We start from the raw sequence: 21,353 nt of genomic DNA, 5'->3' as shown, positions 1-21,353 counted from the left end.
CCTAATCAAAATTTCAACAGGCTCTCTTTTTAAGGAGAATTAGACAAACTGTATTTTAAAATTTATATGTAAAAGCAAAGGACCTAGATAGACACAACAATTTTGAATAAGAACAAAACTGAAGGGCTTATACAATTCTGATTTTCCATGTTAATTATCTGTTTGTGTCAAGAGCAGTGTATTTTTCAGTTATCCAGATTTAAACTCCACAAGTGCCTTAGCTTTGCTTTCTTTTCCTATCAAATTCATTCATTCCTTATAGCTAAAACCATGGGGAATCTATGTATCAAAGACTGAGAATTGCCAGCAGGCCTTTCATGCTACATACCCTTATCCTTTTACACTGCGTGTCCATACCATCAAAGGAAAATGGGTAAACAAAGTCTTTAAACTGTAAATCATGGAAACTAAGAATGATATTAAACTGGATTCCTCGACACTGAGGGCTATTTTTCTTTCTTATTCATCCATTCATTCATTCATTCATTCATTTATTGCAATTCATTTATTTAATTTACAATGCATGAGCCATCTTTTTCATGGGAGAAATAAAACCCAAATAATTGTACTAAAGGGCTTTATAGAGAATCTGAAAGTCAATTTTAAAGATAATTATTTTCATTTAAATATCTTCAAGCTTTCAGAAAGGGCTATTTTCTTGTCTTGGATTTTTGTCTTTGCTTTCTCTTGTCTTTGCTTTTTTCCCCTCTCACATAAACATTCCTTTTGATTCTAACTTTGGCACGCATTTGAATTCTTTATTGCATTTAGTCGAAAAACCCTCTCTCAGTGCAGGCGCACTCGGGGGAAATACACCCTGTCCTGCATCACTTTCCTTTCATATTAGTCAGTAAATATCATCATTATTTCTTTTATATCTGCCCTAAACATTTTACTCAGGTAGAAAGATTTACTCAAAGGGTTTTGAAGCACTGTCGTATTCATCCGTTTGATCCAGTTTTCTTGTAGGAAATGCTTTCTGCAAGTTAAGAACCATATGATTTCACTTATACATGGGATATGAAACCAAAAGCAACAAGCAAACAAGATAAACAAACAGAAACTCATGGACATGGACCACAGTTTAGTGGTTACCAGAGGGAAAAGGGTGCTGGGGAGAGGTAGATAAGAGTTGTCGGAAGCCAGCCGACCAAGTCAAACCGGGTACCTGAATGGGGGAGCGGGGACTGAGAAAAAAGAGAAGACAGACAGGGTGCAGGAGGGAGAACAGATCTCACAACTGTCTCTCCGAGTTTATTTCTTATCCTTCTTTTTATACATAATCTGTTCCTTTTGTGTATCCCAAGATAACATAATTAAAGTAACATCCTGAAGATCAAGGTACAATCGACACTCCCTTTGACACTCCCTTTGACACTCCCTTTGACACTCCCTTTATCTATACTTAATCTTCTTCTTCCTGGAATTCCACAGAACCAGCCTTTTCCTTTTTATGCAAGCAGGCCTCCCGAGATAAACCATGCACTCTTTTGAATTTGGGGAGCTTTATCTCCCTACAAAGAGTATAGGGAGTCAAATATAAGGTGGCAGAAGGAAATTTAAATTTGGGTGGTAACACACAAATTTTATTATTTTATTGGTTAATTTTATTAACCAATGTCACCTCAATAAATTTAATTAAAAACAATGATTTCTGTTTACTTTTTCACTGTTCTCAATCATTTCTGGGACTGAGGAGAGTCCTATCTCCTCACAGGGCCTGCCAGATAAAAGTAGTACTGTGTCCTGTTCATATACATGAACTCTGGATCCAGATTACCTGGGTTCAAGTCTCAGCTTTTCTATCTACTGGTTGTGTGTCTTAGGCTCCATGCTTCAGTTCACTTATATGCAATACAAGAATTGTAATGATAGCACATTATGATTAATTAATAATAATATATTGATGATAATAATAATATACAATATATAGGGTTTTTAATAGATGTTATTACCATGCATATTACATAGAATAATGTCACAAAGGAAATAGTGTAAGTGCTATTATTATTTCACTTCACCACAGGGATCTCTCTTCTGTGTTGAAAGGACACATGATTTGTGCCATTCACATGGCACTTAAATACTTGTTGCCTTGGCCAGTTTCTTGTATTGTTAACTTTTCATAGTTGTATATTTTATATATTGTATTGTTGCCCTCAAGTAGATCAACTTTGTTGTATTTTCTATACTGCATAGCAAAATGATAAATACGTAATCAAACACTTGTTAAATTATGAACAAAACATGTGTCAAAGGCCAGAGAATTTCTATGGCAATTTTATTACTGGGAGAAACGATTACCTCAGCAAGAGACACATTAGCATTTTGGAGGTTTTTAAATATCCAAAGTAACCATTTTTTCTCTCTCTTCAGAGCTTACCACTTTGGGATCAATTGTGCTGACAAACAATACATTCCCTAGGGGCCCTGGTTCTGAGGGACTAATAAAGACTCTTTGTTGCTTTCAAGAATAAAAGTTAAATAGATGTTTAGGAGAAGTCAGCTCAGAGAGACTGTTGAGGAAATTGCAATGGGAGCATTAAACATATGCCAAAGTTAGAATCAAAAGGTCATCAGCAGGTTAAGAAGAATAAGAGATGGAACAATGGAGTCTAATGTCATCCTTGCATTGAGTAGCCTGTGAAAGAGATCTTTAAATTTTTTTGTCAAATCCATCATTTAGGTAGCCATAAGTTTTTCTCAGCATGGAGAAAATAGTTGTCAATTAACTTGAGGATTACATTTATTTTTTAATAGAACTTATTTTTTTTAGAATACTTTTAGACTTACAGAAAAATTGAGACGATAGTATAGATGGTTCCTGTGTACCGGTGTAAGATATTAATAGTTTCCCCTATTAATATCTTACATTAGTATGGTGCATTTCTTATAATTAATGAACCAAAATTGATACATTATTATTAAATGAAGCTCACAGTTTATTTAGATTTCCTTAGTTTTCACCTAGTATCTTTTTTTCTATTCCATGATCTCATCTGGGATAGCACACTGCATTTAGTTGCCATATATTCTTAGGCTCCTCTTGATTGTGATGGTTTCTCAGACACTCCTTAAATTTGAAGACCTTGACGGTTTTGAGGAGTACTGATTTGATAGGATGTTCCACAACTGAAAGTTGTCTGATGCTATTGGAAAGAAGACCATAGACGTAAAGTGGCATTTTTATCACATCATGTCAGGGATACATACTATCGACATGACTTGTGACTGTTGATGGTAACCTGGATCACCTGACTGGGATAGCGTTTGTCAATTTCTTTGTAAAGTTTCCCTTCATTTAGGATAGAATATCTACATAAATTATTTGCAATATTTCTACACTGGAGATTTGTGTCTTCTCCCTCATTTATTAATTTATTCAGCCACTTATTTATCTTAGTAGGGGCTCTGAGGGTTTTAGAAAATTTATATGAAAAAAGAAATGGGCTTGGAGAATAAAGTCCTATTTTCCTTGAGTATTTTTGAAACATGAAAAAAGTTTATGCCCATACTATGGCCATTGCCTTGTATGAACAATTGAAAATATGACCAAAACCAAAGGTACATTGAGGAGCTATGTGTGTTTACTGTATTAAGAAGTAATAGTTATATATGTACTGTGAAAGCACAAAACTTTACTTTCACAAATCCTGCCATTTGTGACAACATGGATGGATCTTGAGATAATCATGCTAAGCAAAGTAAGTCAGACAGAACATACAATGCAATATACAGATCACGTATTATTAAACTGTACACTTGAAACTGATATAATTTTATAAACCAATGTCACTCCAACAAATTAAAAAAATTATAGAACCTGAAAACAACACAATGACTCCTTTTATCATTTAATAGAAAGAATTTCAATTATTTGGTCCAAGGTCCCTACACGATTATTACCCATTTTTCCACTCCTTCCCTCTTTTCTAAGCCTTTCATGTTTTTTTTCACAACATACCTTGATTTTATCTTCAGTAGTCAGTCTATGCTAAGCAAATATCCCTTAAAATGTCCTTCCCAAATTATGAACTTTTTTGATATTTTGATCAATCCTCTGAATCTCTAACATTCTTCTTCAATCAAGGGATAAAATAAGTCTGAATATTGGACAATTTATCGAAACAAGATTTAGTTATTTTATCCCTAAATTCAGGCTGATTCTCCTTGAGTCTCTGTCTCAGCACCATCAAAGGCCATGCCAGTAGAGGCTATCCAGCATTTAGAAGTCTCGCTCTTTCTCCTCTGTAGTCATATCATACTTCAGGATGCAGTGCACATCCAGAAAGGCCAGTAAAAACATTTTTTTGTGTGTGGGTAAATTGGTTTAAAAGCAAGAATATAATTATTTTCACTGATTTTGAAGTTGCCTTATTAGCACGTTCTACTTATTCCTGAAAAATAAATATTTTAAAATGAGGAGAAGAACTCTGGAATGCACACTTTTCTTTTAGATCACTTTTTAAGTTTTGGTAAAGGAGCTTTAATTACTTTTGTACAATTTGTGCTATTTCCAACAAGTGAGAAATGGGTATTTATATTCTACATCATGAGAAGCTGTATGGCCAGAAATACAATTTTATTTATTTACTTTTTTAAAAATGACATTGAGCATTTTGGGAATCTAGTCTCTGGAACATGCGTTTACTAAAGAAACCATTCTGAATAAAATAAACTTAAAAAAAGGAGAAATAAATAGCTTGATTTTGGCTTTTGGATTATAAGAGATAAATGTTTCTGGAGGCAGATTGGCTTGATGAAACCACAGAATAGGAAGAAACCATTTATTTGGCAAATTCATGAATGTCGCTCATGGGTTAGTCAGATTTAAATTTAATTTAATAGCCTCAAAAACATCAATCATCTCTTACTTCTTTATTAGAAATACAATTCGTTTTACTTGAAGGCATTTTTCACTTGTTTGTTTCGAAGTGTATATATGAATGGATTAAGCAAAGGGGCAACTGAAGTAGTGAGAACAGACACCACTTTATTCATGGCCACTCCTTCCTTTGCTGAAGGTTTGATATAGATGAAGATGCAGCTTCCATAGGTGATGGAAACCACAATCATATGGGAAGAGCAGGTGGAAAAGGCCTTTTTCCTTTGTTGGGCTGAAGGTAATCTTAGAATGGTCTTGATGATGTATGTGTAGGAGAGGACTACACACAGTAAAGTAATAATAAGTGTCAGCACGGCAAAACTCAAAACAATTTTCTCTATTAACATTGTGTCTGAACAGGTTATCTGTAAGATAGGAGATGCATCACAGCCAAAATGATCAATCACATTCGAATCACAGAATTCCAGCTGGAGTCCCATGCTAAGAGGTGGGAGAATAATCAACAGCCCAGCAAACCAGCAGCAGAGAACAAGTGTAGTGCAGACTCTGTTGTTCATGACGGTCGTGTAATGCAGGGGCTTGCAAATGGCCATATAACGGTCATAAGACATGGCGGCAAGGAGGAAAAATTCTGTTGCTCCAAAGAGGACAACAAAAAATAATTGGGTGGCACAAGCATTATAGGTAACAGTATTATCTCCAGTTGTCATAGTATACAGAAATCGGGGAATACAGACAGTGGTGAATGAAACTTCTAAGAATGAGAAATTTCGGAGGAAAAAATACATGGGAGTTTTAAGATGAGAATCCAAAAGTGTGAGGGTGATAATGATGAGGTTCCCAGCCACACTCAACATGTAAGTGAGAAATAAAAATACAAAAAGCAAAACTTGTAGTTTTGGGTCATCTGTCAATCCTAGCAGGACGAATGTTGTTATTGCTGTACGATTTCTCATCGCTGCCTTGAGCCAAGTCAAGTGTGATTCCACCTGAAGAGAGAAGTGTCATAGGAAGCTAGAATCAGAACTTGAATGAGAACAAGCCAGCTCACACACACTTTCTTCTTTTGTTTAATAATAAATTTGTTAACGTAGTGCCTTGACCTCTTACTAGGAGACATTTATAGGAAATATCTAATATAGACTTTATGCTTATAATTCTCTGATTAAGATAGAAAAAGTTGAGACCATATGATTGCACTCATATGTGAGATATAAATCGGAAAGCAACAAAAGAACAAGACAAACAAAGACTCACGGACATGGACAACAGTTTAGAGGTTATCAGAGGGAAGGGCGGGGGAGGCAGATAAGGGCAAAGGGGGTCAAATATGTGGTAATGGAAAGAAATTTAACTTTGAGTGATGAACACACAATGCAATATACAGATGATGTATTATAGAATTGTACACCTGAAACCTATATGTTTTTATTAACCAATGTCACTCCAATAAATTTGCTAATAAAAAATTCTCTAATTAGAAAACACATTTTCAAAGATGTCAAATAAAAACAAAACAAATCATATGTCTGTTTTGCAGTTTCTCAACAATATTTCCTTGTGGTACAGATTTTATTTGTCCTTATCCTGGAGGAAATTTTGTCATTTTTGAAGTTTTTCCTTTCCCACCTTCATTCTTCTTTGTTTTTCCATACCATGCTGAAATCCTCTATTTTCAAAACCAAGAAGGATCTGTTAATTAGTATTTTTGTGCTTTCAAATTAAAACAATTTTTAGAACAATTTTAGGATCACAGCAAAATTAGAGGGAAGATATAAAGATTTTTCATATACTTCCTGCCTCCACACAGGCACAGCCTCCTTCATTATCAATAGGCCCCGCCAGAGTGGTACATTTGTTACAACTGATAAACCTACATTGACACATCAAAATCCATAGTGTACATTTGGTTTACTCTTTGTGTTGTACATTTTGTGGGTCTGAATGAATGTTCGATTAGTGTTTTATGTTGATCTCGTTATGTTGTTCTGCTGAATTTTAACAGCAGCACATTCATTTAAAGGTGTTAGTTCTGCTCTTTGTTCTTCAATTTATCTCTCAATAGGGATGTAAAAGGCTTAGAAAACTAAGATGTACCTTTGATTTTTCACCCTATGTTTAGACAAATGAAAGTATTTCTAAGCCAGCTTTGGGACTTTTAGGCAGAGGGTTTCCTGAAGTGGTACAAAGAAAAATTGTCTGGACAGAGCCCAGAGGGACTGACCTGTGATGTCTGCTTTCTTTGCCAGCCTGGTCAACCCTGTGCCCTTCACAACATTCAGCCTTCAGAATCTGTCTCAGGTCATATCTTCGTGCCCACTTCTTTGAACAATTTCTGCTGCTTCCCTACTCAAATCACCTTACCCCACTAATTTACCAATCAGCTTATGTTCTCTGACTTTTGGTATATGTAACTTGCCCAAGCAACATCTAGAAACAAATGAACACAAATAAGCCAATTTTTGTAAACAAATTATAAAGTACCCTACCTTTCTCATTGACATTCATCGTTGTCCATTTCAGCGCCTTCCAGAAGTTTTACGCTTCCTTGTACTGGAATTTGCATTTACTCAGGGATCCCGTTAGATAGAGGCTCAGGAAATTCCCTTCTCCATCATGTCAAAACTTACCCTCATTGAGATTCATATTTTAAGCAATTACTTTCAGGTATCCATCTGTAAAAGAAGCCTGGTAAATGAATTCTCACTGGGGATATCAGTAGTTAATGACTTAATCTATTGGCTTATGATATGTCTTTATTTTATTAGGGAGGATTGATTGTTAAATAAGCAAATTTAGGTGTAACTCAAGGGTTTGTAGGAAAAAACTACACACTTCTGCATGATCGGAAAAACTAATCTCTTATGTGTTTAAACAAATGCCCCAATTGTACCCAATGTGCGTGTTTTGAATAGAGAATTACAAATACATTAGGGTACACTTTTTTTCTTATTGCTAAAGTAAATAATCTACATTTAGTCATTCAAATAAATATTTAATAAGCATCTATTATTTAAAGTGCACAATATCAGAGACTGGAGATCCAACCATGAACACGTAGTTCTCTCAAGGAGCTTTCAGTTTACCAATGGGAGATGATATTTCATTTTAGTGCATATTCCGTGACGTGGTGGCATAAGATAATAGTGAAAATGCAAGTTTGGATTTGGACAACTACTCCATGCTTGTTTCTTGGCAATCTCTCTTAGTTATATTTGTAGCTATTTATATTTTCCTATGTCCGCTCAGGTTCTTTAGGTTCTTTTTTTCTACTTAAGTTGTTAGTATCATCTGTCACTGTAAGCTGAGAGAGCAAGGTGCATTGCTCAGAGTTCACAGACATGATTTTGGCGGGGAAATAGCTTACTGGAGAGATAGTGTCTTGCCACATACTTGCCAGGGGAAGACTCTGATAGGCCAAACTAGATGACAGTTCAGGTTCATTTAATGTTCATTTAATGTTTTAAATGCCTAATATAATATGTGTTAATCTTAAGTGATATTGTGTTTTAATTCATTAAGCTTGTTAAATCAACACTACTTCTAATAACGCAGTTAAACCCGTGGTGGCAGATCCTTTGTACATAAGACTGCTTCAAACGAATTCAAATGATTTTTAAATGAATTGCCGGCCTTTATCAGCAATCATACCAATGTTCTCTGTTATATTGGGAACATTTCCCTGGGGACTGAATTATTTACTTATTTTGAATTTGGATCAATTACAGTTTGGAACAATTTCATTAAATAAAAAATAAGTTTTACCACCTCCTTCCTACAGGTAGTGTTTTCAATTAACATTCACAGGTAGGCCTTGATGACTTAACCTGTGCAAAACTACCTATTCTCACTGCCACTTTGGAAGCTAGGTGGGTGATTGAGATTCAGTTTTTTCTTTCATTGACTTCTCATTTAGTGAATTGAAAAAATATATTTGAGACACTTTGACCTTACTCATGTTTGAATGAAATCTCATCCTGTCTTCATTTGGGACAGAGGCTGCCCATGAACTGGATAGTTGAGATTTGAGAAGAGTGAACACTGAGCCCCACTTCCCTACTCCCTGCCAAAAAATGGCAAAAAGGACTGAGGTAATACTTGGAGAATCAGGTGAGGTTCCCTGTAAGGTAATTTATAATGCTATTATTTTATTTCTATGACTAGTAGATATTATTGGGTAGCGATGTCTTTTCCATTGCTTTTTATTTTTCTGTCTCTTAAGTAGTAACAGCCTCTTCAACTCATAGTTATGACTGGCACTTTCAAAGGTTAAGGTGACTGTGGTAGCAAATTCTAATTTCATGTTCCTTCAGAAAAACAACATATCAGAAATAATTGTTAAATAGTTTTCTTCAGTATCAATTATAATGAACTGAATTCCAGTTTTAAAAACTGGCAGCATTCATCCTTTGCCTGTGTTTAGAGAATTAGGGAAAAGACCTCATGACAATTATATACTTACTTTTCTGATAGTTCTTTACCAGAGGCCCTTGAGGGAAGCCCGATTGAGGAGCATTAAATTGATGAGGAGTTTTGTGTGTGCTTCTGTTTTACTCTTACATTCTACCTATCTCAACCCCCCATCTCACCCTACACACACTCACAGATACACACACACACACACACACGGACACACATGCACACACACGCACACACGCACACCCTTTTATAGGCAAGTCTGACAAGGGACAAACTCTCCTAGATCTTCATGGCTCATGATATACTAATGAGCTCCGTCTCAGTCTCCTCCTCCTTCACCAAGCCTAAAGTGGCGTCTGATACTAAATTTTCAAGTTACTAAATTTTCAAGTTACTCTGCTAGTGCAATAGAAGAAAAGAGAGGTAAAGAACTAAGGCAGATTTCACTCTAGTTTTGGTGGAGGGGCATCTCTGATCTTCCCGGGCAGGGAGGCAGGCTTCCCTGCAAAATCTATGACAGCAACATTTCTTTTATACGTTTAGTCTGCTAACAGTGTGCAGGGAACATTTGAGTGAACAACAAGATAGTCCTTGGTGACCCAGTTTCAAAAGTTACTAATGAATTGGTAGAAGTCTAATCAACAATGTAAAAACACATGTAGCAGTGGGAACAATGCCCTCAGAGACATAGAGGGTGGTCTGATGCCATCTGAATTTGTTTTGATTTCTTTGTTAAATTTTTATATTTCTAGTCTATGGCCATGCTACCCTGAACAAGCCCGATCCCATCCGATCTTGGAAGCTAAGAGGGTCAGGCCTGGTTAGTACTTGGATGGGAGACCACTTAGGAAGACCAGGTGTTGTAGGCATAAAAAATAGAAAAATAAGGGATTGTAAGCTGACAAGGTCCTTGCAATCTATGAGGTCAACCAAGGGTTGCCTTGCCTAAAAAATTAAAACAAAAAAAATTTTTTTAATATTTCTCCCAGAATTAGATACTCTGTTTTTGGCACTTAATATATGTCATATATTATTTATCTTTGACATAAATCTTAGAGAAGGTAAAAAAAATCCCCAAACTATCCTCATTTTACAGATGAGGAAACTTAGGAGCAGAGGAACGACTGGTTAGAATGTCCCACAGTGGTAGTGCAGGTTTTGAACAAAAATATACCTGAACACGAAGATCCGGCTTCTCTCTCTACACTACTCTGGCTATGTGTTTCAATATTTAAGAGGCTTTCCAGCATTTAAAATTCAGCTCAATGTCCTTCCAGGGCTAGTGTTTTCAATCCTTTTTCCTTCTGCTTATGACTTTTCAGGTAGGCCATGAAACTACTCTTGGTATTTGAAGCAATGGAGAGTTTTGTACCCCAAGCATTGGAAAATCGCCTGGTTTCAAGTTATGTTTCTAGTTTTGTCGTGGCTTATTACTGACCAGTACACCTGAATAAAGTTTTTTCTTTGATTATCTCTGCTGTCATTTCTGGACATTCTTGCTCTGCTGCTTATGTTGCTCCTTATGTCAAATGATGGAGCAGAGCTGTGTTCCTGCTGCCTCTACTGAAGCAAGTGTCTCTATTGTCCCTCTACTCTGTCCACTCACTACTGCTCTATTGAAGTTTCTCACACTGACTAGCTATGTCACATCACACCTCTCTGTTATCCCACTATTGGCAGAGAGTGATTAAAAATTTTCCCTGGCAGTGAGTTAGGTTGGAAGAAAGTACCTATCTATATTTCCAGCAAAGTTTTGAAGAACATCTTGATGGCTGTGACAGAGACTGATAATATGTTGTCTGGTATTTTTCTTCTCTTATCCCTAACAACTGAACCCCAATTTTATACAGAGAGCAAAGTGCCAAGATAAAATACTACCCAGCTTCCCTTACAGCTGGTATGGCTCTGTGACTAAGATGATAGCCAATGATACACGTGACAATTATTTTAGTCACTATTATTGCTATAGAGCCTTACATTTCTCTAAGAATACTGCTTTGGCAGTATCCCACAAATTTTGATTTTGCCTTGCAATTATGGGTGTTCCCCAGGAAAATTTGTTACTAATTTCTAATTTAATTCCATTTGGCCAGGTAATATATTTTGTATAATTTGAATAATTTAAAATTAAACAAGACTGTTTTTAGAGCCCTGAATATTGTCTTACTTGGTAAATATTATTTGTAAACCTTAGAATAATTCTGCTCTTTTTTCTTGTTCTTTTTTTTTGTTGTTGTTCATGTTGATAGATAGTGTTAAGTCTTTTGTATACTTTATGTATTCCTGGGGAATGAGTCAATCAATTATTAATATATGCATGTTGAAATTTCTGACTGTAATTGTGTTTTTTTTTCTCTTTGCAGTTTTATCAGTTTTGGGTTCATGTATGAAGTTCTTTATTATATTTACAAGCAATTAAGTTAGTTATAGCTTCTTGAAGAGTAAGACGTGTTTGTCATTGAAAAATGACACTTTTTATCTCAATTAATATTGTTTACTCTAATCTACTTTGTATGATGTTAATGTGGCCACTCCAACATTTTTGATTAGTGTTATCATTGCATATTTTTTTCATTTTTAAACTTTTTTCTTTTTCTGCATTTATTTATCTTCTTGAAGGCTGGATGTATTTGTATCCCTATAAAGATTTCTTTTTTTTTAGGTTTGTTTGGGTGTTATTTAAATCACTTGGAAACACTTTGTTCTTTCAGGTTCTGCGTTTATCTGTGTTAGATGGGACCAGAGCAGTGTTTAGCTCTATGATTTCTTTCCCCAATACTGAAGCAAATCTTTCTGAATAATACCCAGTAAATTAGGAGATTTGAAATTCTGTTTGGTGTAGAAAGGAACCATTTCCATTCTTGTGTGAGCTCATAATATCGTTCTTTGCAATCTCTTTGGGCGATTCTTACCTCCGTCAGATAATTTTCTTACATATATATGCTGATCAGTACTCAGTTGAATGCTCATGAGGGGCAATCTATAGATCACTAACATCTGTCTGTATGTCTCTCCCATCTTTCCATACATTTCATTGTGAACTTGAGCCTTCTTGGTCTACTGCCTACTTCTCAACTCTGGCAGACTGATGGGCTCTAACTGTCTCAAGGAGGTAAGCTGAAGTAATCATCTCTCAGGTATCACTGTCCATTGGCGGATGTCAATTATCTGGAGAACTGTGGTTTAAATATTTTCCTTGAATTTTTAGTGGTTTAAGCTGGGAGGGCATACATGCTCCCTGTTATTCCATTTCAGTTTGAGCCTATTATCTTTCTGTGCTCTTTTTCTCATTTGAAAACATTTTCTAAGGTTCTAGATTTTTGAAAATCTAGAGTGACTAATAATCATACTTGCTGCTTTGTTTATTCTATATATTCTTGTAAATATTTACTTTCTTTGGTTATGACCAAATTTTGGTCCCTCATCTTATGAAATGAATAACACTCTTTGCTAACTATTAGTTTATTATTATTTGGGGTGGGTGTTGGTGGTGGGAAATGTGCTCTAAAATCTTGTAATCTAGCTTAGACATGAGTCATGCACCCATTAAATGTTAATTTGCAGGAATACTCATAATATTTTGCAGCCACATCCTATAAGAGGTGGGTCTTGTCACCTCCTGAATATGTCCTGCCTTTATGACTTGCTTTTACCAAGTAGCTGATGTTGTGAAATATTTTAGTGGAAAAAAAGGAATATAACAACTTTAAATTTGGTTATGTCGAGGAGGGGGAGAATTCCCCCCCTCTACGATTCTTATTTTCTCTGGCTGGACTAATTATAAAATAATAAAAGACTAGATTAACAGGAGGAAAATCAATTTAATGTGTGTGCACGAGAGAATCACAATATGATGCTCACATTACAAAATGAGACTCAAAGAGACGATTGACTTAGGCATCTTTTTATACTTTTTAAACAAAAAAACAATAAATTTGTGAGAAACTGACAGGGTAAAGAAACTTAGTGCTCTTTGGAAAGAAATCTAAACAAGGTTTGGACTCAGGTAAAGTAGTAAAGGCATTACAAAGTCTGTTTATACAGTCGTTTTTGACTCTAGATATTTTTTTAACTCTTGTGATGAGGTTGCCTCTCAGCCCCCTGGAAAAAGAAAGGCATCTATCACATGGAGATTTATTTTCTGCATTTAGATGGACAGAGCTTCGGAGAACTCTTCCCACTCCTGCTGCTTCTCAGGTGATTTTAATTCAAAATCATTGATATGCCACTGAGGGATATCCTTGGTGACCTGCCCTGGGCCCTGACAGATACTTCTAAATATCTGGAGAACTTGGAGAAGGAAAAGTGATTATTTCAGGATTTTAAATTCCTAGCTCAAAGTATAAATAAAAAGGGCAGAAAACTACAATTTTCTTAAAAGAAACTGGAATCTCCTGTAGCTACAGGATTGAAACTTCTGAAAACCAACCCATATCTAATCTTAATTTTAATGCAAATTGAACTCACAACTTCCAGGGGTTACTAAAGGGCACATATGGGTAGATTCCACTGAAGCTCCATACTCTGCCTAGCTGCCTTTGCCAGGGAAGCAGATGTTTACACCTTGTCTGAAGGATTTGAGCTCTTCTTGCCTGTAAGAACCAGTAATGACCTCATCTGAGGTAGTTTTCTTATAGTAGAAGGCCCTCCTCCACATTATCTCATTGCTGGTAATCTAACTACCAGACTCAAGTTCAAACAGACTCCAGGCATTGGGTACTAAGTATGACCTGAAAGGAAGTACCATATACATCAAAGGAATTTCAAGACAATTATATCAACAGAAACCTGAGGAATAGCTAAGGGAATAGATTGTAAGAGTTTTGGAGTCAGGGTAAGGCCAGAAGTAACAATTGATTGGGTTGATATGAATGCTGATATGAATGCTGGTATCTCAAGTGGCTGGGCATGGCTCTACTTGGTCCAATGTGTTCTACACTGAGTGAAATTGAGATTCCAGGACTTCCTTGTTATGCTGTTGAGAGGGGCATCCAAAGTTGTAAGAAGATTGGGATACTGAAGTAGATTTCTTATGTAAGACTTCCTCATCTATTGTTTAACAATAGCACAGAATATTTCAGAGGACATTCCATTCATTAGCCTTTGAGAAATACATAGTTGACAGGGAGTCTTGGCTTTCTGAAGTGCTCTGTAGTAAATATTCTCGGAAGTTCAGGAAAGACAATAGGAAATGGTGCTATTGAAAAGAGATCCCTGAATTAAATGGGATGAGGGGGCCCTGGAATGTAGGTGTCAGGTGGCAGCACTTAAACCCAAGAGATAATGTAAGTGTGGTTACAATGGTGGCCAGAGGAACTGAAAGATTTGATCTTCAGAGATCTTAGGGGTTGGCTAAAAAACCATATTTCTAGGACTTAAATAGATGGGCAGCCACAATAGGGAAAGGATAGTCTCTTCAATAATTGTATCGGGAAAACTGAATATCCTCATGCAAAGAATGAAACTGGACCTTTATCTTATATCATACATAAAAGGATCTCAAAATGAATTTAAGACATAAAGTAAGACCTGAATGTGTAAAATTTTTACAAAAAAATATAGGGGAAAAACTCCTTGACATTGGCCTTAGCAATAATTTTTTAAATATAACATCAGAAGTAAAACTAAAATTAAACAAGTGAGATTAAATCAAACTAAAAAGCTTCTGTACATCAAAGGAAACAATGAACAAAATGAAAAGGCAACCTATGGATGGGAAAAAGTATTTGCAAATCATATATTTGAAAAGGGGTTAATGTCCAAAATATATAAGCAACTCTTACAAGTCAATAGGAAAAAAATTTCAAAAACCCAGTTATAAATGGGCAAAGGACCTGAATAGAATATTTTCTCAAAAAGACATACAAATGGCCAACAGGTACTTGAAAAGTTGCTCAATATCACTAAGCATCAGGGAAGTCCAATCAAAACCTCAATAAAATACACCTTACACATGTTAGGGTGTATATAATAAAAAAAATAAATGAGATAACAAATATTGTTGAGGATGGAGAAAAGGCAACCTTGATACCCAGTGGGAAATGGGTAAATTGATACAAACATGGAAAACAGTATGGAAGTCCTCAACAATTTAAAATAGAACAATTATATGATCTGGTAATCTCTCTTCTGGGTATATACTGAAAATAAATAAAATCGCTATCTCAGTCTCAAAGAGATATTTGTGCCCCCCATGTTTCTTGTAGAATTATTTATAATTACTAAGATATGGAAACAACCTAAGTGTCCATTGTTGAATAAATGAATAAAGGAAATGTGATATATATGATATATATATAATTTAACCCAAGAAGGAAATCCTGCCATTTTTGACAACCTGGATTGACCTTGAGGGCCTCATGCTAAGTGAATTAAGTCAGAGAAAGACAAAAACTCTATGATAGCACTTACACATGGAATCTAAAAAACCAAACTCATAGGAACAGAGAACATACTGGCGGTTACCAGAGGTGGGAGATGGGGGCTGGGGGCAATGGGTGAAGGTAGTCAAAAGGTACAAACTTCCAGTTATGAGTTAAATTGGTTCTGAGGATGTAAAGTACAGCATAGAGACTATCGTAAATAATACTGTATTGTTTATTTGAAAGTTGCTAAGAGAGAAGATCTTAAAAAGTTCTCATCACAAGGAAAAAAATTATAACTATATGATGTGATCGATGTTAATTAAACTTATTATTGTAATAATATAATATATACATATGTCAAATCGTTACAGCATACACCTTAAACTTATGCAATGTTATATATCAATGTCAATTACTTCTCAAGAAAACTAGAAAAAACAAAGAGCTGTAAAGCTAAAAATAAAAAATTTAAAACACCAAACAAAAAATATTCTACTTTAACAGGGTGTTTTAAATGGGTGTTTGCCCCCTTTGAAGTTATTTTTAATCAACATGTTTTAAGAGTCAATGGAAAAGTGAGAAATACTTTTTGATTCCTTTTTTGGCCCCCCTCATTATACCATGGCAGTGACTACACTCTGCAGGTGAGAACATAGCTAGTGTAATCCTTCATTCTGATCTCTTCCAAGAGCACTGCTCAAGAGTCATGTTCAGATTCAATTATTTTGTAATATGAATGTTTTGTGTGTGATGCATTAGGATATTTCCCACCAAATATCTTAAGTGCTGTTATCCTCTGTGCTTAGGGAATGCATCATTTCTTTTCTATCGAGGAGAGTTGTCACAGTGTACAGGGTTCATAAACACCTTCGTATGGAAAGGCTGCTCACCAAGGCTTATGGGATAAAATGTTGCCTGAATGTCAGCAACTTTTAAAAAATGCATGCCGATGCAGATAACTCTTCTAGGCTAAGATGTGAGGGTTTCCAGAGAGCCACACATCTCTCCATTTAGTGCCTCTAATGTTCTTTTCAGCAACTTTTATCTGCATAACCAATGTCTCCACACTGGCCAACACACTGAGCACCAGTTAATATCACTGGGTGGTACAACATCACAAAGCATAAAAATATATAATCTTATGTTCTCAATTCAGAGGAAGTGATGAATGAGATTTGTAAATAACTTTATATTATTCTTTGAATGACCATTTCAAAAGTAAAATCATTAGCACAAAGAAATTATATTTAATACTGGAATTTTTTGACCATGCCTATTTCAATCCTGCACTCATGGATAATTTAAAATTATGGATAGTTGCTGCTCATTATTTTTATCTTTAAAAATAACATTACTTTAATCCTCCATAGTAAAATGTGTACATATTTATTTATTGCGTTCATTGAAAACCAATGGAAAAGCATAAGAAAGGAAAGTCTCCCATGATCACTTTACACTCAGCCCATCCTTATTAATATCTTTTAGTTTTTATCCATATAATTATATAATGCATTTATTTATATTTTATAAAATTAATATTATATTGTAAATAATATTTGATGTTTTCCTCACTTAACCTCGCTTCAATCAATTGTTTTTAAGCACATGATGTATTTTCCTTATGTCATTAAATATTCTTCAAAAAAACAGTTTTAGTTGCTCATCATATGCCATCATGTAAGGAAGAAAACAATAGTTATAGTTCCAATAGTAAACATTAAGGTTGCTTCCATTTGTTATATAATAATATCTTGGTAGGCATTCTCATATATAAATCTTTTTGTCCTCATCGGATTAATCTCAGATTTAAGAGCTGGTCAAATATCGAATAAAGGTTTTCCCATACTTACTGCTAAACTAGTCTTTTACCTTGTTGATGGTTTCTTTTGCTGAGCAGAAGCTATTTAGGTTGATGTAGTCCCATTCATTTATTTTTACTTTTACTTCCCTTGCCTTTGAGGTCAAATTCATAAAATCTTCTTTAAGTCTATGCATTTTATTGTTTTAGGTCTTGTATTCAGGTCCTTCATTCATTTTGAGTTAATTTTGGTGTGTGGTGATAGACAAGAGTCTAGTTTCTTTTGCATGTGGCTTTCCAGTTTTCCCAGCACCATTTATTGAAGAGGCTTTCCTTGCTCTGCTGTATGTTTTTGGCATTTTTGTTCCAAATTATTTGCCCATATAAACATGGATTTACTTTTGGAGTCTCAATTCTCTTCCATGGTCTATGTGTCTGTTTTTCTGTCAATATCATGCTGTTTTGATTACCGTCAATTTGTAGTATAATCTGAAGTCAGGCAGAGTGATGCCTCAGACTTGTTCTTTTTTCTCAGGATGGATTTGGCAAATCAGGGTCTTTTGTGCTTCCATACAAATTTGATGATTTTTTTGTTCTATTTCTTTAAAAAATGATGATGGAATTTTGATGGTGATTGCATTAAATCTGTATAATGCTTTAGGTAATATGGTCATTTTAACTATGTTGATTTTTCTAACTCAAGAACACGGAATATCTTTCCATTACTTTGTATCTTCTTCGATTTCTTTTAATAGGGTCTTATAGTTTTCATCATATAGGTCCTTCTGTGTTTCATTAGATTTATTCCTAGGAATTTTATTCTTTTTGTTGTAATTGCAAAAGGAAATATTTTTCCCACTTTTTTTCCTGACACTTCATTATTAGAATATAAGAACACTATGGATTTTTGAACATTGATTTTGTATCCTGAGACTTTACTGTATTTGCTTACTTTTTCCAGTAGTGTTCTTGTGGAGTCTTTAGGGTTTTTTATATAGAGAATCAAGTCATCCACAAATAATGACATTTTGACTTCTTCATTTCCTATTTAGATGCCTTTTATATCTTCCTCTTGTCTGATTGCACTTGCTGGGACCTCCCATGTTATATTGAGTAACAGTGGCGATAGTGGACAGCTTTGCCTTGTTCCTGATCTTAGAGGGAAGGTTTTTAGTTTTTCACCATTAAGTATAATGTTGGCTGAGGGTTTGTCATATATGGCCCTTATTATGTTAAGGTACTTTCCTTCTATACTGATTTTGTTAAGTGTTTTGATCATAAATGAGTGCTGTATCTTGTCGAAGGCTTTTTCTGCATCTATTGATATGATCATATGATTCTTATTTTTTAACTTATTTATGTGGTGTATCACATTAATCGATTTGCATATGTTGAATCATCTCTGTGACTCTGGGATGAAGCCCACCTGACCATGGTGTATAATCTTTTTAATATGTTGCTGTATTCAGTTTGATAGTATCTTATTTAGGATTTTTGCAGTTATGTTCATGAGATATATTTGAGATATATTGGTTTGTAGTTTTCTTTTTTGTGTTATCTTTACCAGATTTTGGTATCAGAATAATATGGGCCTCATAAAATGTGTTGGGAAGTATTGCCTTCTCTTTGATTTTTTGGAAGAGTTTCAGGAGAATAGGTATTAAATCTTCTTTGAATGTTTGGTAGAATTCACTGGTGAAGCCATCTGGCCCCGGACTTTTATTTTTTGGTAGATTTTTGATGATTGTTTCAATTTCCATTCTGCTGATAGGTCTATTTAGATTTTCCAGTTCTTCTTGATTCAGTCTAGGAAGGCTGTATTTTTCTAAGTACTGGTCCATTTCTTCTAGGTTATTAAATTTGGTGTTATATCCTTTTTCATAGTATCCTTTGTATTTCTGCAATGTCAGTCGTAATTTCCCCTCTTTCATCCCTGATTTTGTTTGTTTGTTTCTTTTCTCTTTTTTCTTTAGTGAGTCTAGCCAGGAGTTTGTCAATTTTATTAACCTTCTCAAAGAACTATCTCTTTGTTGCATTTATTTTTTCTATTGTTTTTTTTGTTTTTGTTTTTGTTTTCAATTTCATTTATTTGTGCTCTAATTTTGATGATTTCTTTCCTTCTGCTGACTTTAGGCTTCATTTGTTCTTCCTTTCCTAGTTTTTTAAGATGAAGCGTTAAGTTGTTTATTTGGGCTCGTTCTTATTTTCAGAGGTAGGCCTGTAATGATATGAACTTTCCTCTCATGACCACTTTTTCTGTGTCCCAAAAGTTTTGATATGTTATGCTATCATTATCATTCGTTTCTATGTATCTCTGTATCTCTTTTTATTTCTTCTCTGACCCAGTTATTCTTCCGTAGCATGTGGTTTAATCTCCATGTATTTGTGGTTCTTCCTGCTTTCTCTTTGCAGTTGATCTCTAGTCTCAAAACATTATAATCAGAGAATATGGTTGGTATGATTTCAATCCTCCTATATTTGTTGAGGCTATCTCTGTGTCCCAGTATGTGGTCGATTTTTAAGAATGTTCCATGTGCACTAGAGAAGAATGTATAAACAGTTGTTTTGGGATGGAAGGCTCTGTAAATGTCAATTATATCCAATTGGTCTAATATGTCATTTAAAGATGTTATTTCCTTATTGATCTGTTTGGATGATCCGTCCATATCCAACAGTGGGGTATTTAGATTCCCTACTATGATAGTGTTTTGGTCTGTTTTCGCTTCAGTTTCGTTAGTAATTGCTTTGCATATTTTGGGGTTCCCTGATTGGTAGCATAGATACTAATAAGTGTTATGTCTTCTTGGTGCATGATTCCATTATCATTATAAAGTGTCCCTCAATATCTTTCTCTACCTTTTTTATTTTGAAATCTATTTCATCTGATATTAGCACCGCTACTCCCTCTTTTTTCTGAATGCCATTTGCTTGAAATATCATTTTCCACCCTTTCTTTTTGAGACTATAATTGTTTTTGGAGCTGAGTTGTGTCTCCTGGAGGCAGCATATGGTTGGGTTTTGTTTCTTGATCCATTCTGCAACTCTGTGCCTTTTTATTAGTGAGTTCAGTCCATTTACATTTAGGGTGATTATTGAAATATGAGGTTTTCTTATAGCCATTTTATCTTTTGCTTTCTAGTAGCTCTGTGTTTTCATTGCATCTTCATCTTTGTGTTTCTGTTTTCTTTGTTTTTGTTAGCTTTTGTGTGCTTTGCTCTGGTTCTTTTTGTTTTATGTTATATACTTCAGTTCTGAATCTCTGGTGTGTGGTTACCATTATGAATATGAAAATGACAGTTATATGTATATACAGTCGTCCATTTTCTCCTGAGCGTGCCTTATCTCCATTTCCTTTTGCGAATTAGGATCTTTGAATCCCCTCCTTTTCAGTCAATGTTATCTCAATTTGTCCCTATGTATGCTGAACATTCAATACTATCTTGTTATAACAATTCTCTTATTATTTAGGTTTATAATGCCCTGTTCTTAGTAAGAGTTACACTCCTCTACTTCTATTTGTATGGTAGTCACTTTACTCCTAATTATATATACATTTTTGTCATTTTGTTTTAGGTGAGCTGACCCCTTTCAGTACTTCCTATAGTGCAGGACTCGTAGTGGAGAAGTCCCTCCATTTTTTGTATGTCTGGAAAGGTCTTAATTTCTTCTTCATATCTAAAGGAGAGCTTAGTTGGATACATTATTCTAGGCTGGAAGTTCCTTTCACTTAATAGTTTAAACATTTGATTCCATTCCTTTCTGGCTTGTAAGGTTTGTGCTGAGAAGACCGATGATAATCTAATGGGATTTCTTTTATAAGTTAACATTTTCTTCTCCCAGCCTGCCCTAAGAATTCTGTTTTTGTCATTGATTTTTGGTAATTTTAATACAATATGTCTTGGTGAAGGCCTTTTTGGGTTGAGAT

The 21,353-nt window shown here is 34.9% G+C and overlaps 1 protein-coding gene and 1 pseudogene across 2 annotated transcripts in view; one reads left to right on the top strand and one right to left on the bottom strand.

Moving 5' to 3' along the window:
• LOC105308907 (olfactory receptor 6C2-like) overlaps positions 1–5,802 on the bottom strand; it is a 7,794-nt gene extending 1,992 nt beyond the window's left edge. The window contains exon 1 of one of the 2 annotated variants that reach the window (XM_023525872.1): positions 4,904–5,802. In XM_023525872.1, the coding sequence (XP_023381640.1) occupies positions 4,904–5,802 (899 nt within the window). Of the gene's footprint in view, positions 1–4,899 lie in introns of those variants that run through there. The other variant, XM_011384976.1, reaches the window with a different exon arrangement.
• Positions 5,803–10,016: 4,214 nt separating this feature from the next.
• LOC111733786 lies at positions 10,017–10,134 on the top strand (annotated as a pseudogene).
• The last annotated feature ends 11,219 nt before the right edge of the window (positions 10,135–21,353 follow it).

The sequence above is a fragment of the Pteropus vampyrus genome, unplaced genomic scaffold (assembly GCF_000151845.1).
Source record: "Pteropus vampyrus isolate Shadow unplaced genomic scaffold, Pvam_2.0 Scaffold638, whole genome shotgun sequence".
NCBI lineage: Eukaryota > Metazoa > Chordata > Mammalia > Chiroptera > Pteropodidae > Pteropus > Pteropus vampyrus.
Note: the sequence above shows the minus strand (reverse complement) of the source record. Positions and strands in the feature narration are given on the sequence as shown.